Source organism: Colobus angolensis, unplaced genomic scaffold, assembly GCF_000951035.1.
Source record: "Colobus angolensis palliatus isolate OR3802 unplaced genomic scaffold, Cang.pa_1.0 Scaffold41, whole genome shotgun sequence".
NCBI lineage: Eukaryota > Metazoa > Chordata > Mammalia > Primates > Cercopithecidae > Colobus > Colobus angolensis.
Window position 1 is genome coordinate 14,500,501 of NW_012117488.1, and position 16,915 is coordinate 14,517,415.

The 16,915-nt window shown below is 39.0% G+C and overlaps 1 protein-coding gene across 6 annotated transcripts in view; it reads right to left on the bottom strand.

Moving 5' to 3' along the window:
* The window catches only part of CREM (cAMP responsive element modulator), a 96,086-nt gene that overhangs the window by 37,156 nt on the left and 42,015 nt on the right, over positions 1-16,915 (bottom strand). For 3 of the 6 annotated variants that reach the window (XM_011956170.1, XM_011956163.1, XM_011956164.1), the window contains 2 exons: positions 3,879-3,976; positions 3,590-3,732 (listed from right to left, as the gene is read on the bottom strand). In XM_011956170.1, coding sequence (XP_011811560.1) covers positions 3,590-3,635 — 46 coding nt within the window. In that variant the 5' untranslated portion in view covers positions 3,636-3,732; positions 3,879-3,976. Of the gene's footprint in view, positions 1-3,021; positions 3,733-3,878; positions 3,979-6,464; positions 6,610-11,157; positions 11,289-13,351; positions 13,641-16,915 lie in introns of those variants that run through there. The other 3 variants (XM_011956161.1, XM_011956165.1, XM_011956166.1) reach the window with 3 other exon arrangements.

Below are 16,915 nucleotides of genomic sequence, written 5' to 3' on the forward strand. Positions count from 1 at the left end.
TTCACCGTTTTGGCCAGGATGGTCTTGATCTCCTGACCTCATGATCCGCCCGTCTCAGCCTCCCAAAGTGCTGAGATTACAGGCTTGAGCCACCGCGCCCGGCCTAAAAAAAATTTTATAATAAAAGGTTATGAAAGAGCATTAAAAAAACCATTTACAGCTGAAAGGGAAGGAAAAAAAAATAGGAAAGTCTCCAGAAATTCTAGTAAAATAAATTCCTCTATTCTAAAAACCAAAGGACACTGGCAATTGTTTCCATTTCTAGACATTCTGCTACAACAGTAAAGCATTAATATCTACTAAGTTAGTTCTATAAGAAATAAGATCAATAAAAATGGATGTTGTGTATTTAAGTATATGTTTACCCTCCAATTAAACGTCTTCTAAAAAGTTTGAATATTGTTAGTATTCACTCATCAAAGAATTATCTACATAAATGTCACTAAATGTCCCCAAAATGCATTTTTAACAAAGGAAATTCACATTGTGTGAACCAATAAATGGCAATTTTTATCTGCAGACTATACACACAGAACTATAAATTCTTATCAAAATAATTTCTAGGATCATACTGTATAGGCTCAAATTAAGAAATCAAAGTAAGAAATAGTCCCATGATTTCTTATGTGGCAAATACACAGATGTGTTTTTTTGTTTGTTTGTTGTTTTGAGACAGAGTCTCCACTGCCCAGGCTGGACAGTGCAGTGGTGCAATCGTAACTCACTGCAGCCTCAAACTCCTGGGCTCAGGCAATCCTCCCACCTCAGCCTCCGGAGTAGCTGGGATGAGCGCATACCACCACGCCCTGCTAATTTTTAAAATTCTTTTGTAGAGACAGGGTCTCACTCTATTGCCCAGACTGGTCTCAAAGTCCTGGCCTCAAGCAACCCTCATGCCTAGACCTCCCAAAGTGCTGGGATTACAGGTGGGAGCCATCACACCTGGCCTAAGATCTAATTTCTAAAGATGTAGTTTTCTAGTTCTCAACCAGAATTCCTGACTCCGCTCCTCTCATCCCCCTACAGACACACACAGTAAGGTTTAATGCCAGTCCCCTGCTGTGAGCAGGCACCAAGGACACAGGGAATGAAGCCATTGAGGCTGGTTGGAGGGAAAGTTCAATGAACATGAATGAGACAATGGTTCATCTAACTTAATTTCTCTGTTTCTTTTTTTTTTTTTTTGGAGACGGAGTCTAGCTCTGTCGCCCAGGCTGGAGTGCAGTGGCGCGATCTCGGCTCACTGCAAGCTCCGCCTCCTGGGTTTACGCCATTCTCCTGCCTCAGCCTCCCAAGTAGCTGGGACTACAGGCGCCCGCCATCTCGCCCGGCTGGTTTTTGTATTTTTCAGTAGAGACGGGGTTTCACCGTGTAGCTCAGGATGGTGTCGATCTCCTGACCTCGTGATCCACCCGTCTCGGCCTCCCAAAGTGCTGGGATTACAGGCTTGAGCCACCGCGCCCGGCCAATTTCTCTGTTTCATGCCAATAGTAGCATGCCTTTTTCCCCCTACTTTTACCCGTTATCTCCTTTGTCTTCACAGGAACCCCAGAGTTTGGCAATTTAGTATTATTCCCACTTCAAAGACTAAAACCTGAGATATGAATTTAATAAAGCTTCTTGCTCTGATCATTGAGTTTGCAAATGGCACAAAGATGGTTCCTTCCCCACATCCTCTCCAGCTTCAATCCCAAACGTTTTCATAATTTCAAATTTTCAGCTAATAATCTAGACAAGTTAACCCTACAGCATCTGCTTCCGTATCAACTTGTAAAGGAATCACTGCTTCTGTCAGAAGCCCTAAGTAGCATTAGGACAAGCCAGAGAAATGTTACGATGACAACATCTTAGTGGTCCCCAACACTTTGAGAAGTCTTAGTGTCATTTCAGCAGTCACTTCCAACCTTTTCCCTGTCATGACACAAACAGAGCATGATGATATGTGTACAGCCCACTGAGGTGAGCAGATGGAGCTGCTCAAGGCCAGGGCTGACCAGCCAGGAGGCGCCAGCAGCTTCTGCCCAGCCCCTCTGGGGACAGAGGGACGAGGTACTCAGCACTCTCATAACCTGCGTGTTGTGCTGCAGAGGCTCACCAGCAGGCCTTGCACATTAGCATACTCAGTTTTATAATTCTAAAACCCACCAGAGATTCCCAGTGTGCCAGACAAAACAGCTGTAAACAAAAGAAGTAATAAAAAAGTGACAATGTAAACCTCAAGGTCTATTTCTTACAGATGATGGGGAGTTTTCTTTTGCTAACACTGACTGTGGACAAGTCTACTGGGTGCCCTGTAGAAGGTGTGAATATACTACACCCCGGATCTACTAGGTATCATGGTAGGAGTTTCCCTCAATTACCAACAGAGAATGTATTTAATAGTTTACTACTGCAAATCTACCAATGCTACAAGAAAAACTCTAAAAAGCTCCAAAAAAAAATGAATATATAAAGTCTTCTCATATATTAAAAATTATAGCTTGTTTTAGTAGCCAGGACTTAAATTAAGACTTGAGATTTTTTTTCCTTGGTATTGCTACTTTTTAAAGGAAAAACAAAGAATATATCTAAAATCTCCATACCTTAATTGAATAAACACATTATTTAATATCACATATATTCCAGTACCTAAGTAGCTCTTTTTAAAGTCAGAAAACTAAAATCATGAGTCTCTTCAACATGACTGCTGTCAATATATTCAGTCAATTACTTTGAAGGCCTAGGGTAGCAGAGTTTACAAAACTCACTTTACTTCATATTATAATTACATGGGAAACTGATTTGGACAATTTCCGTGGACAATTTATACTCCAGAAAGGACAGGAATATCACATTATTCCAGTACCTAAGTGGCTAGCTTAGGATATGTGATATCCCTATCCTTTCTCCTCCTTTTTCTTTTCTTTCTAGCTCTTGGTTTTTACTATTTTTATGTATCAAACGTTTTTCATTTGGGAAAAAACTAGTGCTTTAATCAGAGCTAAAAGCACAGAATTAACAGTCCATTAAAATGCACAAGACTGAATGTGAATGTATCTGTTTATTCAGAACTTTTGGTGTGTAAAATTTCAAATAAAATTATCTATCCAATTGCTTCAGTTTAAAAACTTAAATCATTTTTCCATTCTCTTTTAGGAAAAACTGTAGCACAAATTAACAGAGAGTAGTGAAACATTGAAAACACACTTTAGAAAACTCTTAGATTAGTAAGTATAGTATGTAATTGTGTGTAACAAAAGCCAACAAGAATGAAATACAGACATTTATGTTTGCATGCATCATAAAGACAACAAAAACAATGTTTTACTAGAGATTAATATAAACATGTAAGTAGGAAAAATCCTCCCTTTATTTTTACTCCAAATTTTTCTTCTATATTCAGCAGTTAAAATTTTTACTTTTCAAAATTATATGATAGCTGTCAATACAAATATCTCACTTTTTAACATATACTTTCATTCTATGATACAGTTTAGGTATTGATGCACTTAAAAATGGAACAATTTAATGCCAAAACCTGAGTTGCTTCAACATAACTAGAGAAGACTTAAAGCTAGCACTGTATCATATCGAATTGCAGCATACATACTGTATTGCCCCGTGCTAGTCTGATATATGCTAGTTGGTACTGCCATGGTAGCAATGTTAGGCGGTGTTCCTTCTTCCTCTGATTTTTCTTCTTCAATCTTGGGAACACCAGGCACATCAGAGGACAGTTCATTCAGTATTTTCCTAAAATATAATTTAACAATGTAAGTCACTAAGATACATGAATGACTCTTAAAACAGAAAAGCTATAAAGGAAGAATTGATTTGATGAATAATATTCTACCATTTTGGAAAAAGTATCTTTACAGTAGGAAACTTGGTTAACTTACCTATAAGAGGGTCTTCGTGAAAGGATTTCTCTACGTTTATGAGAATCAATTACACCTTCTGATTCTGCAGATTCATCTGTCTCTGCAATTGTTGCTACCTATAATATAAGATTTTCTGAAATGTATCATAAAATATATGTTCTTTTCCCTCATTCAAAAAATTAAGGCTAAGAGTCTGCGTGTGCAGCACTGAGCCAGGCACTGTGGAAGCAACCGAGCAATACAACACAGTGAATCTGCACTAAAGGAGTCTGGCTCAAGAAAGGAAGCACAGACACAAACATTTCAGTTATAAAACAAATGTGTGTGGAAAGGAATGATATGGGTATATATACTACAGAAATACAAGGGAAAGAGCGGTTGGGATGTCAAATGAGGCACTGCAGCAAAGAACAAAATGTAAAATACCCAAGACCTAAGCTCTCAACCTGAAAGTGCTCCTACGGATCCAGGAGGGAGCCAGCGAGGGGCCAAGGCAGAAGAGAGCTCCTGGATCACACTGCTGTCTCCACTCTCTCACAGCTGGCACTGGCGTGAGCTGGGTCTTCACATTAGCCATCAGATAGGACCAAGACAGAATACTTAAGTAGATAAGCAAGTCAGTAAGCAAGCCTGGGTAAAATTAGGATTTCTATTACAAGGAGTAAGTTAGGGTTTGGTGGTGGTAGGTCTTGAAGATCCAAATAAAGAATTTCTCCTTAAGAGAAAGATCAGAGTTTTAAGCATGATTTCATTTTTCAAGTCAAGTAATAATACAGTGATATGATTATTAAAGAAGTCAGAAAACTAAAACAATGAATCTCTTCAACAACATGACCGCTTTCGATATATTCAGTCAATTATTAATACTTTGATGGCCTAGGGTAGCAGAGTTTACAAAACTCACTTCATATTGTAAGTACATGGGAAACTGATTTGGATAAAATCAAAAGAGCTTATTAAAATATCAACAATGCAAGCAAGAATAGATACTTCCCAAAGCACACAGAGGTGTATATTCACCTTCACATATGACTCTGCATCTTTGCTCATGAACGCCCCACACATAAGCACACACACTCAATCAACAGAACTTACTGAAAAAAATGTTGTTGCCTCAGATAATCATATATCACCACCAAATATTAAGTATTTATCACTTTACACCGGGCTCTCACACATCTGTCATAGAATCATAACAACTCCCTTAGGTGAGGTAGGCTATTAATTTATCTATTTTAGAAAAGGTGAAAATTAAAGTTCATGCAGAGGGATTAAGTATTCTAGGACAAGATCCACTGGCACCTCTTTCTACAAGGACAATTAAATCATTCACTTAACAAAATCCAAACAAAGCCTACTGAATATAAGAGAATACTTTCTTTCAGCTGGGTGCTCTGGCTTACACCTGTAATCCAGCACTTTGGAAGACTGAGGCAAGAGGATCACTTGAGGCCAGGGGCTCAACACCAACCTGGGTAACATACTGAGAATTCTGTCTCTATTAAATAATAAAAATAATAGACAATACTTTCTTCCAATACCAGCCAGGTTAAAACTAAGTAGAAATATGTGGACCCCAATAAAAGGCATAAAACAAAGAAGAGGTTGGAAAGACTTTCTTGTTTTATAATTAGTGTCAGAAAGAGTTAGAAACTCTTGGAATCAGGGGCCATCACAGGAAAAAAAAATAATTATGAGAATTATTCTTACACTTTTGGGCAATAGAGGAGAAGATACCCATGCCACAAAGATAATCAAGCTTTTAACATATGTGAATTTGTCACGTCAGGTATCTTGTTGCCACTCTCATCGTTCTCCTGTGATAAACTACTTGAACACACGGGAAAGGACTACACTATGTATATGTGTCTCCCTTTTCCTCACAGATTTTTTTTTTTATCAATTAGGTTCAGATAATTTCAGCATTTAAAGGATAATAACTGACCTTAAAAAGGAACAGAAATAAATTCAGTAATTAAGATGCATACTTTAAAAAAATGCATACTTAATAATTTACATCTATTGATGGAAAAAATGTTTTACCTTCAAGAAATGTTAAGGGTAAAATACATCTCTAGATCTCAACCACAATAATAATTATATCTACAAAAGCCAAGGTTTAATCTGAGAGGGATACATCAATAAAATCATCTTACTAAGAATTATGTATACCGAATTTTAAATAAATTTGTATCTACCTACTAAGGTGATTATTCACGAAAACAGCATCAGTACTATAATCTTTATATTACTGTGTTTATCAGACATCTTCTCTGAAGAACCCTCAAAATATTTTTCAGCACCCTTGGGGAGCACCGCTAAATAAATCTCAGTTTGAACACAGAACAACAATGTGAAGAAGACATGAACTGCTCATCTGCAATTACTCAGTCCCCAAATTAAGAGCTGACAACAAAGCTGCAGCTCTGAAGTGAAACCTACGTACCTAGCAGGACACAGAGCGCCTTATGCAAGGAAAAGAGATTCCTCCAAATATCTAATAAAAAGATTTGCGCATAAAAGCTTCATAAAGAAAAATGATAAATGACTTAGTGAAAGAGGAAAAAAGTGGCTGCAAGAAAGTAAAAGGAAGGAAGTTAAGCTGAACAGTGTGTATTTGTGGTGACTGAATAACCGATGGCTGTGGTGTCTGAATTACTCCCTGGACATGTATAGTTTGGCCCGAAGGTAACTGCACTAGAATCACAGCTGGGGAGCCTCTTCCGGTGCCCGATCCAGCTACAGAAACCTGCCAAAACGATCACCATCGAGGATTAAAGTTGGATCTTTTTTGTTATTGTTTTTGCTTATTTTTAAGTAATACCACTCACTAATATGGCTGCCCTACTTCTCTTTATCCTGCTCCTGAGAAATGACAAACCAGCTAGGATACTTACCATCGGGAGGTGGTTACTGTCCTGAAACAGTCATTTTCTGATGTGACAGATATTAAGGAACACATGCTCCTTATCACTTTCGGTGCCCATCCTTCGGTGGCTAAGAATGTTCCAAGCACGAAGTTCTAAAGCAGTTAAACTACCTCACTACAACCTCACGACTACTAACAGTGAAGCCTTTCTTAGGCCAGCATATAAACTATCCTCTCTAACTTCTTCAGAGAAATTGGAGATAGAACTTAAATACGGTTAATTTTTTTTTTTTTTTTTTTTTGAGACGGAGTCTTGCTCTGCCGCCCAGGCTGGAGTACAGTGGCATGATCTTGGTTCCCTGCAAGCTCTGCCTCCTGGGTTCAAGCCATTATCCTGCCTCAGCCACCTGAGTAGCTGGGACTACAGGTACCCACCACCATGCTGGGCTGATTTTTTTATTTTTAGTAGAGACAGGGTTTCACCGTGTTAGCCAGGATGGTCTCGATCTCCTGACCTTGTTTTCTGCCGGCCTTGGTCTCCCAAAGTGCTGGGATTACAGGCATGAGCCACCACGCCTGGCCAGTGCATTATTTTTATTAAATCTGTGACATATGATATTCTAGTGTTACTCTAGATGTAAGCTGATGCTTTGTTTCTAGACTGATAAAAATCACAGTCACTGTTATGCCCTTATAACCACGAAAAAGGCATAGGCCGAAGAAATTCCAGGACCTTTCAAGACCCTGGTGTCTCTGACCCAGAGAAAGCTCATGCCTTCAAGGCTGGTGAGGCCTCTGGACACTTTTCCTCTCCTAGCTCAACCATCCAGAGAGGCCAGAACTATCACTTAGCTTTGGGTAGAGATCAGTACAACAGCCATCTCCTCACTACTTCCCTGAGTTCCTTCAAGAGAGATCCCTACTAGAAAGCACGATACTACCACTCCTCTAGACTCAAAACCTGCCAGGTTTTCTAATTAGTGAACAACTCTGTCCTATAGGCCAGCATAATTTCAGAAACTTTGACTCATTTTACTAAGATTCACTATTCATTATGACTTACTCAAGAGTCAAAGACCTTGGAAATAAGTCACCAGTGTCTATCATGTGCGGTAGTAGAACCACAGGATCTAAAACAATTTTTCAAGGAAGATTTTGTGTGTGACTTCACTTTGAGGAACACCAATGATTTCCAACTTATATTAATACCTGAAAAGAATTACTAAAAACTGGGTTTATAACAAATAACTAAGATTTATTTACAACATCATTCCCTTGGAAAACAAACTTCTCTGGCAATCCAAAAGTTAAAACATGTTTTATCCGTGTAAGAGAACCTAGGTGTTGAGCATTGTACTAGGTACACTAGTAGAAAGTAGAATAAAACTAGCACCTAAGAAACAATGGCATGCTGAATAGTATAGAACTAATTGCTCCACTTTAGAGGCCTTGAATATCATAGGAGTACAGAATAGAAAGATCAGTATGGGCCCAAACAGTAAGTGAGGGCTTTGTGTAGGTGCCAGAGCATGAGTGAAGGCTTGATCTAAACCTAGATAACAGCTGGACAGACAGTGAGAAACCAGGACAGAGGCAACCAATACGTAGCCTACAGGGAAAATTCAGCTCACCTACCCCCAGAGTATTATCGTCCAGTTTAGATTCTGGGGAAAAGAAAAACATCATCCCATTATGGAACCAGTAGATTTAACAACTACAAGTTTTAAAACATTGGATTTATTCTACAAATGTTTCCAGCACAAAAGGCAACTCTATATGAATTATAAAAAGGCAACCACCTCTATGGTGACTAACTCCCAAAAGATAACTCTTTCTCCTCACAACTAATTCTCAAATATTTTAGTCTCAGGGCATCTTTACACTCTTAAAAATTACTGATGACCTCAAAGAGCTTTTGTTTCTGTGATTTATATTCAGTAGAGGGCTGGTAAACACTTAATAACTAGATCTTAAGGAGGAGGAACACTGACTTGTGGTGTTTGCTCATTTCTGTGATGTAAATACTCCTACTATGGCTGATTTCAAGCTGCCATTGGATGACATTGAACACAAAGCTGAATAAAGATTATACAATTGGTTTTCACTGGTACAAGCCAGCTGTGCACACCACTGGTTATATCTGTTGATATTTAACATATTGGAAATTAAAACAGAAATTTAAAAAATACTTAGTAACTCACTTTAAAATAATAAATATATGCTACCATAAATAACATTTTATGAAAAATGATTATATTTTCAAAAAAATGAGAAAAGTAGCACTGTTTTACATTTTTACAAATTATTTTAAGGTCAGATTTAACTGAAGACAGCTAGATTCTCATATCTACTTCTACACTGAATCTGTTGCAATATGTTGCTTTAGTTTGCATGTAAAGAAAATCTGGGCCTTGCACAGACTCATGTTAGAAAAAGGGAGGAATATTATAATAGCTGCTGTAGAAAATCATGGATATTCTTCATCGATACACCAAAACTTGACAACTGGTTGTCTCTTAAGGGTTAATTGCAACGTACAATCTGAGACTGTATCAGTTACATTAAAATCCATTGATCTGTCTTGTACTTTGGATGAATCTTTTACCCACATAAGATTTTGTAACATCCTGAAGTATTCATTTGGAAAATACTGGCTCACTGAGTTCACGAGATCTTCCAAATGTGGACGCATTTCATGACACACTATTATAAATCACATTTCATTAAAGTATAACCAGTTTGATCAGAAAACTATGAATATTGTCAAGCTCACAATGGCAGATGCAGATTTTCCAAAATTCAAAGTTTTGCCTTAAAAGCTTGTGACAATAAACACCATGAGTTGTTTCCCTTGAACTGACAAGCTCACTTCATTTGTTTTTGAGGAAATGTCTTCAAGTTTGAATAGCCATCATTTGGCAATTAGTCATTCTTTTGAAGAAAATGATGTTCTGTGGAAAAACAGGCAGCTAATTCATCTTGGCACTCAAATAACACACGTGCTTTTCCTCAAGAACACCATGGGTCTTCAGGATGCAGCAGGGGTGCTTTCTGCAGCTGTCCCACTTCAGGACACAGAATATCAAAACAGCATGTACTCAGAGTCAGGGTTTAACGCAATGGTAATTTTTACTGCCTCATCAAAGGTATTCTTAAGTAAAATTGACTTAAAAAAAAAAAAAAACTGCAAGTGGATAGCAGTGAATATAGTGAATACTAATACAGTTTGTGTCACTGACTTAAGGTACCAACAATTTACCACTCCCCCACCACCATTGTTTTTGCACCATCAGTGCAGATATCAAAACAGAGAAAAAGAAAAATAACATCTTAGCATTACTGTAAAAATGGTTTTGACCTAGCAAGCCTCATGAAAGTGTCTCAGAGTCACCCCCAGGGTTCTGCACACCATACTTTGAAAACAGTTATTCCACTCTAATCTAGCCCCTACCATCCTGGCTTTCAGCTTAAAGAACTGCTCAGACAGGCTGAGATTTCAGGTCCAATAGAGCAGCAGAGACAAAATAAACATATCCAGTAACACTGACAGAGCCTGTATGTCAGAGACTGGCAAAATAGAAATTATACTTTATAGTTACATAAAACAAAAGAAAAAAAAAAAACACAAAGAGAAGACTTCATTGACCAGCTTCTATCTATCCCATCAGTTCAGGAAATTGGGACATGATCTTTATTGCCAGATTCCGGACTGAGCTCTCTGGAGGACACAGTGCTCCACCACCACTTCTACCACCCACCATCATGTGCAGGGACAATCCACAGGTAAGTAAGGAGGTTAGAGTGACTTGATTTTCCTCTCTGTTCCTTTCCTTTTTAAAAAATGCAGTCACATAGCTGGGTGGTGGAAATTTCTGAAGATACCACATTTTCTCAAATCAAAATAATTTTCTTTTTAGAATTAAGGAGCTCCCAAAGATACCTTGTCAGATACCCAATGGCTCTCAAAGTCTTACTCTTTTTTCCAAATACATAGAATAAGGTACCTGAAGACAATGAACTTGAAACTATAGGGGGAAATCCAGGGGTCCTACAAGTATTCTCACAAACTAGACCTATGGGTTGAGATGGCAGGTGGTGTCCACATTCACTTTTTGTGGGGAAGTGCCCAGCTTCAAAGAAATCAGATTATTCTGGAGAACAGAAAAACAATTCAACAAAGATTCATGGGCGTTTAATAGGCATAAATCATCCTTTACATTGGTTTAATCATCTTTCAAGTACAACTCTCAGAATTTTAATTAAACAATAGCTCTATCAAAAATGGCTAAGTCCTCATGCCTGTAATCCCAGCACTTCAGGAGGCCGAGGCAGGAGGATCACCTGAGGTCAGGAGTTAAAAGCCTGACCAATATGGTGAAACCCCCTCTACTAAAAATACAAAAATCAGCCAGGTGTGGTTGTGCGCACCTGTAATCCCAGCTACTTGGGAGGCTGAGGCATGAGAATTTCTTGAACCCATGAGAATTTCTTGAACTCAGTTGCAGTGAGCTGAGATCATGCCACTGCACTCCAGCCCGGATGACAGAGCAAGACTCTGTCTCCAAAAAAAAAAAAAAAAAAAAAGGCTTGGTTCAGAATACCTGATACAGAAAAAGAACTTGTACCTGGTAACATAAACCATATTCCGACAATTCTGGAGATGGGTTATACAGATTCTGTAACTACAAGGAAACTTCTGTATGTCCAAACTCTAGGCAGACCAAAAGCTCACGAGACAATTTTTTCATTAAACTGCTAAAATAAAGGCTGAGACCCTGCACAAATGACGCACCTGGAGGGAGAATTCAAATGTCTCCTTTTAAAAAAGAAAACCCTTAGATCTGGAGAATTATCATTCTACATTCTCACTAGTTTGGCTAAAACTTATAAGTAAGAGTGTCACGCTTAAAATTATACTGGTAGAGTTAATAGGTTAAACTCCACCATTATTATTCATCAAAAAAATTCACATGGCTTCCTACCCTTAACATCTAAGCACTATTATTATACTGAGTGCATAGGGCTATAGCTGAGTACATGGCTGCCTGTGAAGTAGGGTATGGTACACAGATGGCATGGAGGGAAGTAGGGCAGTGAAAGATCCAATAACATGCATGGTATCCCCAGAGACAAAATAGGCAAATAAAGAAGCATCTTTTTTGATTTGTGCAAGGTGATGGATTCAGTTTTAGGGAGCCTAAGCCACTAAAATGGCAGGGCAACAGCAGGACCACCAGGTAGAAATGTTCCACAGGCAAGGAGAATTAGGGGACTGGTTATTGGATTAGAGCCCAGATAAGAAATAAACATCTGAGGCTGGGTGCAGTGGCACACGCCTGTAATTCCAACACTTTGGGAGGCCAAGGCAGGCAGATCGATTGAGGTTAGGAGTTCAAGACCAGCCTGGCCAACATGGTGAAGCCCCATCTCTACTAAAAATACAAAAATTATCCAGGTGTGGTAGCATGTGCCTGTAATCCTAGCAACTGGGGAGGCTGAGGCATGAGATTTGCTTGAACCTGGAAGGTGGAAGTTGCAGTGAGCTGAGATCACACCACTGCACTTCAGCCTTGGCGACAGAGCGAGAGTCTGTCTCAAAAAAAAAAAAAAAAAGAAGAAGAAGGTGAAGAAGGAGGCTGGGCATGGTGGCACACGCCTGTAATCCCAGCACTTTGGGAGGCTGAGGTGGACGGATCACTTGAGGTCAGGAGCTCAACACCAGCCTGGCCAACATGGTAAAACCCCGTCTCTACCAAAAATATAAAAATTAGCCAGGTATGGTGTCACATGCCTATAATCTCAGCTACTTGGGAGGCTAAGGCAGGAGAATCACTTGAACCCAGGAAGCAGAGGTTGTGGTGTGCTGAGATCGTGCCATTGCACTACAGCCTGGGTAACGGAGTGAGACTCAGTCTCAAAAAAAAAAAAAAAAAGAAGAAGATCCTTGTAATATAAACAAGGAAGAATCTACAAAGTATTATAATTACTTTATTCATAAGTAGGGTTCTAAAGAAGCCCTGGAAACAGAAAGGAATTAAAGTCTTTCCTAAAAGACACACAAGGAGACAAACCAAAGTTCACTTGAACTAAAATATGCATATCACAGGCAGAAATAGAGAAATCTTTCTTATAAACATCAAAAAACACATCATATTTATGAATTAACCCTTCTATTTGCTGAATATCTATTGGGAGCTTGTCGTGGGCTATTCTAGACAGCGGGAATACAGCAGTGAATGTGAGTAAGTCGCTGCTCTCCCAGATCAGAAGACAAAAATAGATGAGGAAATAATTTGGGTGGTGCTCCATTCTTAAAAGAATAGTAAAGCAGAATAACGGATTGGAGAGTAACAAAGCAGGGGCTGGGGGTGGTGTGGGAAGAGGCTACTTGTTGTAGATAATTTCTCAGAGGAGGGAATGTTTGTACAAAAAGCCTAAATGAAGAGAAGGAAAAAGTGATACCAAGCTCTATGAATAATTTATCACATTCTAATAACCAAGTAGGCCACTGCTCAAAAAACTAAAACATAAAATGGATGCTATTTTATATTTCACAATTTTTACCCCTTTTTCATGAGGCTTTAAAAGTGTGTAGAAGGTACTTATAGCAGACATCATTTACCTTTTCTTCCACATCCCTTGAAGAATAATCCTCTTCTATAGGACGCCTGAAACATAGATTATGCTGATGCCACCACATCCACCGAAAATCCCACCTATAAACAGTACTTAATCTGAAGAAATAAGGTAAGATGATACAATTGACAGCCTTACTTGGCTTTGCAATTAAAAAAAAAAAAAACCCTAATAATGACACTTATAACTGGGAAAACCTCACAGTGTTGTAACACAGCATTTGATTAGCACCTAGTGGACTAGCTCTGACCCGTAGCTAGGTTCCCTCAAGATGGGGTTTATGATGTCATAGTATAGCTGCACACATCACAGAGCTACTAGACCTGCATTCAAGACAATTAATAAAGGATTTTAAAATGTGAATTCACAATATAGCAGACTGCTCTATCAACTCTGCTCCTGAAAAATCAAATCTCTGTACTACCTAGTTTAAGGACTACAATAAAAATACACTAACAAGCTAAGCAAGAAGCTGAAAACTATCTTGATGTTTATGTCTTAAGACAGGATTCTCAATAGTCTGTTCTATGGGGGAAAAAGCATTTAAAAGAATATTTCAAATGTTTTAAAGCTGAAAATAATAAGAATATTATAAATCAAATACCTGAATAAAGATGTAAAATATTCCACTTTAATTTTTTTTCTCCCCCCGAGATGGAGTCTTGCTCTGTCCCCCAGGATGGAGTGCAGTGGTGCTATCTCGGCTCATTGTAACCTCCACCTCCTGGGTTCAAGCAATTCTCCTGCCTCAGCCACCTGAGCAGCTGGGATTACAGGCATGCGCCACCATGACCAGCTGATTTTTGTATTTTTAGTAAAGACAGGGTTTCACCATGTTGGCCAGACTGGTCTTGAACTCCTGACCTCAGGTGATCCGCCCACCTTGGCCTCTGAAAGTGCTGGGATTACAGGTGTGAACTACCATGCCCGGCCCACTTTAATTTTTTTTTTTTTTTTTTTGAGACGGAGTCTTGCTCTGTTGCCCAGGCTGGAGTGCAGTGGCCGGATCTCAGCTCACTGCAAGCTCCGCCTCCCGGGTTTATGCCATTCTCCTGCCTCAGTCTCCCGAGTAGCTGGGACTACAGGCGCCCACCACCTCACCCGGCTAGTTTTTTGTATTTTTTAGTAGAGACGGGGTTTCATCGTGTTAGCCAGGATGGTCTCGATCTCCTGACCTCGTGATCCGCCCGTCTCGGCCTCCCAAAGTGCTGGGATTACAGGCTTGAGCCACCGCACCTGGCCGCTTTAATTTTTAAAAGTCATACTTGATTGTGCTGAGTAAGACAAACACTAAATGAAAAATGTAGTTGGTCTTCATTTTGGTTATATTGAATGACTTCCTTCCCATTAAAGTGTTTTTTGTTTTTGGTTTGAGACAGAGTCTAGCTGTTGCTCAGGCTGAGGTTCAGTGGCACAATCTTGGCTCACTGCAACCTCCACCTCCTAGGCTCAAGCAATCCTCCTGCCTCACCCTCCCGAGTGGCTGGTGGCTGAGATTACAGATGCCCGCCACCACGCGCGGGTAATTTTTTCTTTTCTGTTTTTTTGATACGGACTCCTGTTCTGTCACCCAGGCTGGAGTGCAGTGGTGTGATCTGGGCTCACCGCAACCTCCACCTCCTAGGTTGAAGCGATCCTCCTGTCTCAGCCTCCAAGTAGCTGGGATTACAGGTGTCCTCATCACCACACCCAGTTAATTTTTGTAATTTTAGTAGAGACGGAGTTTCACCATGTTGGTCAGGCTGCTCTCGACTGCTGGCCTCAGGTAATCTACCCGCCTTGGCCTCCCAAAGTGCTGAGATTACAGGTGTGAGTCACTACGTCTGGCCTAGGTGTTTTTCTTTGTTTTGTTTTTAAGATAGTGTGGCTAACAAATTGCAAAATCAATGTAGTTAAATTTTACCTTAAGAATATATGTTGAAAATATTTGTTAAAAAGAGATTAGCCGGCCGGGCGTGGTGGCTCAAGCCTGTAATCCCAGCACTTTGGGAGGCCGAGACGGGCGGATCACAAGGTCAGGAGATCGAGACCATCCTGGCTAACATGGTGAAACACCGTCTCTACTAAAAAATACAAAAAACTAGCCGGGTGAGGTGGCGGGCGCCTGTAGTCCCACCTACTCGGGAGGCTGAGGCAGGAGAATGGCATAAAAAACCCAGGAGGCGGAGCTTGCAGTGAGCTGAGATCCGGCCACTGCAGTCCAGCCTGGGCGACAGAGTGAGACTCTGTCTCAAAAAAAAAAAAAAAGAGATTAGCCAAGTACAATATTATTTCTATATTTGCTATCCATTATCTTCTAAAGAGATGTTGTTGCCTCCAATCCTTTTTTTATGTATAGCGCATAAGCTGAAATCCATAATCTAAATTAAAAAGGGGGAAGAGGATCATTGTTTCTGATACTGTAAATGTAAATGGTCAAATTTCATGTTTCTAAAAAATTCACTTCTTGAAAGCAAAGCAACTATTAGAATTTGGTCATTCTTAATTATCCAGAAGAGTTTAATCTATTTTGATAATACTTCCAGTAACCACTTAAATTAAAATTAGGGTTCTTTATCCTTTGAAAACAGTGCTTTAGTTAATCTTTTTTTTTCTTCTGAGTTAATCCTTATGGTATCTTGGATTTCCTATTTATAGTATTTGGGGCATCATTTTATATTCTAGCCAATATGAGATATGTTTCACTTATTATAATATATATATATTAAAGTACTATAAAAATGGACATGATCTTTATAGAAGTCAAACTCTTTTAGCTCTGGAAGGAACTTTTGGAAGTCAATCTCGTATTTGGTTTCAGTAAGAAGGGAACTGATCATAATTTGCTAGCCAAATGTATTTCAAAATAATAAACACACATAAAGAATTTGCAATTAAGATCCTAAGCCAAAAAAAGACTTTTTATGCAACAGACCTCATATAAGGGCAAACAGTAGATATTAAAATTGCTCTTAACAGTAATATGGATCATTTCTAATAATGAACAGGAAATGTTCATGCCAAAAGCTAGAAAACAGGGAATGAATGCCTACAAACCACTTATCAAAACTCTCATGTTAATCTTTATTTCTAACCTAAACCAACTCTTTATTGTAGTATCTATGAAACAAACTGCAATTTATATGAATTATTCTGATTATCATATTCCTTCTACCAATCACTTGGTATAAGTCTAATGAGTACTGACTTGACAAAAACCACCATAGAAAAATAGTATAGAAAAACAGTAACGATAAAATGTGGTACATACCTACAATAAAATATTATTCAGCCTAAAAAACAAAGTCCTGTCACATGCTACAAAATGTTAATGACATTATGCTAAATATGTCAGTCACAAAAAGACAAAATACTGCATGATTCCACCTATAGGAGGTATCTAGTCAAATTCAGAGAAACAGAAAGTAGAATGGTGGTTACCAGTGGCTGAGGGAAAGGGGAAAAGAGGCAGTTGTTTAATGGGTGCTTAGTTCTAGATCTGCAAGATAAAAAAAGGTCTGGAGATCTGTTTCATGAAAATGTTACTTAACATCAGTGAACTGTACACTTA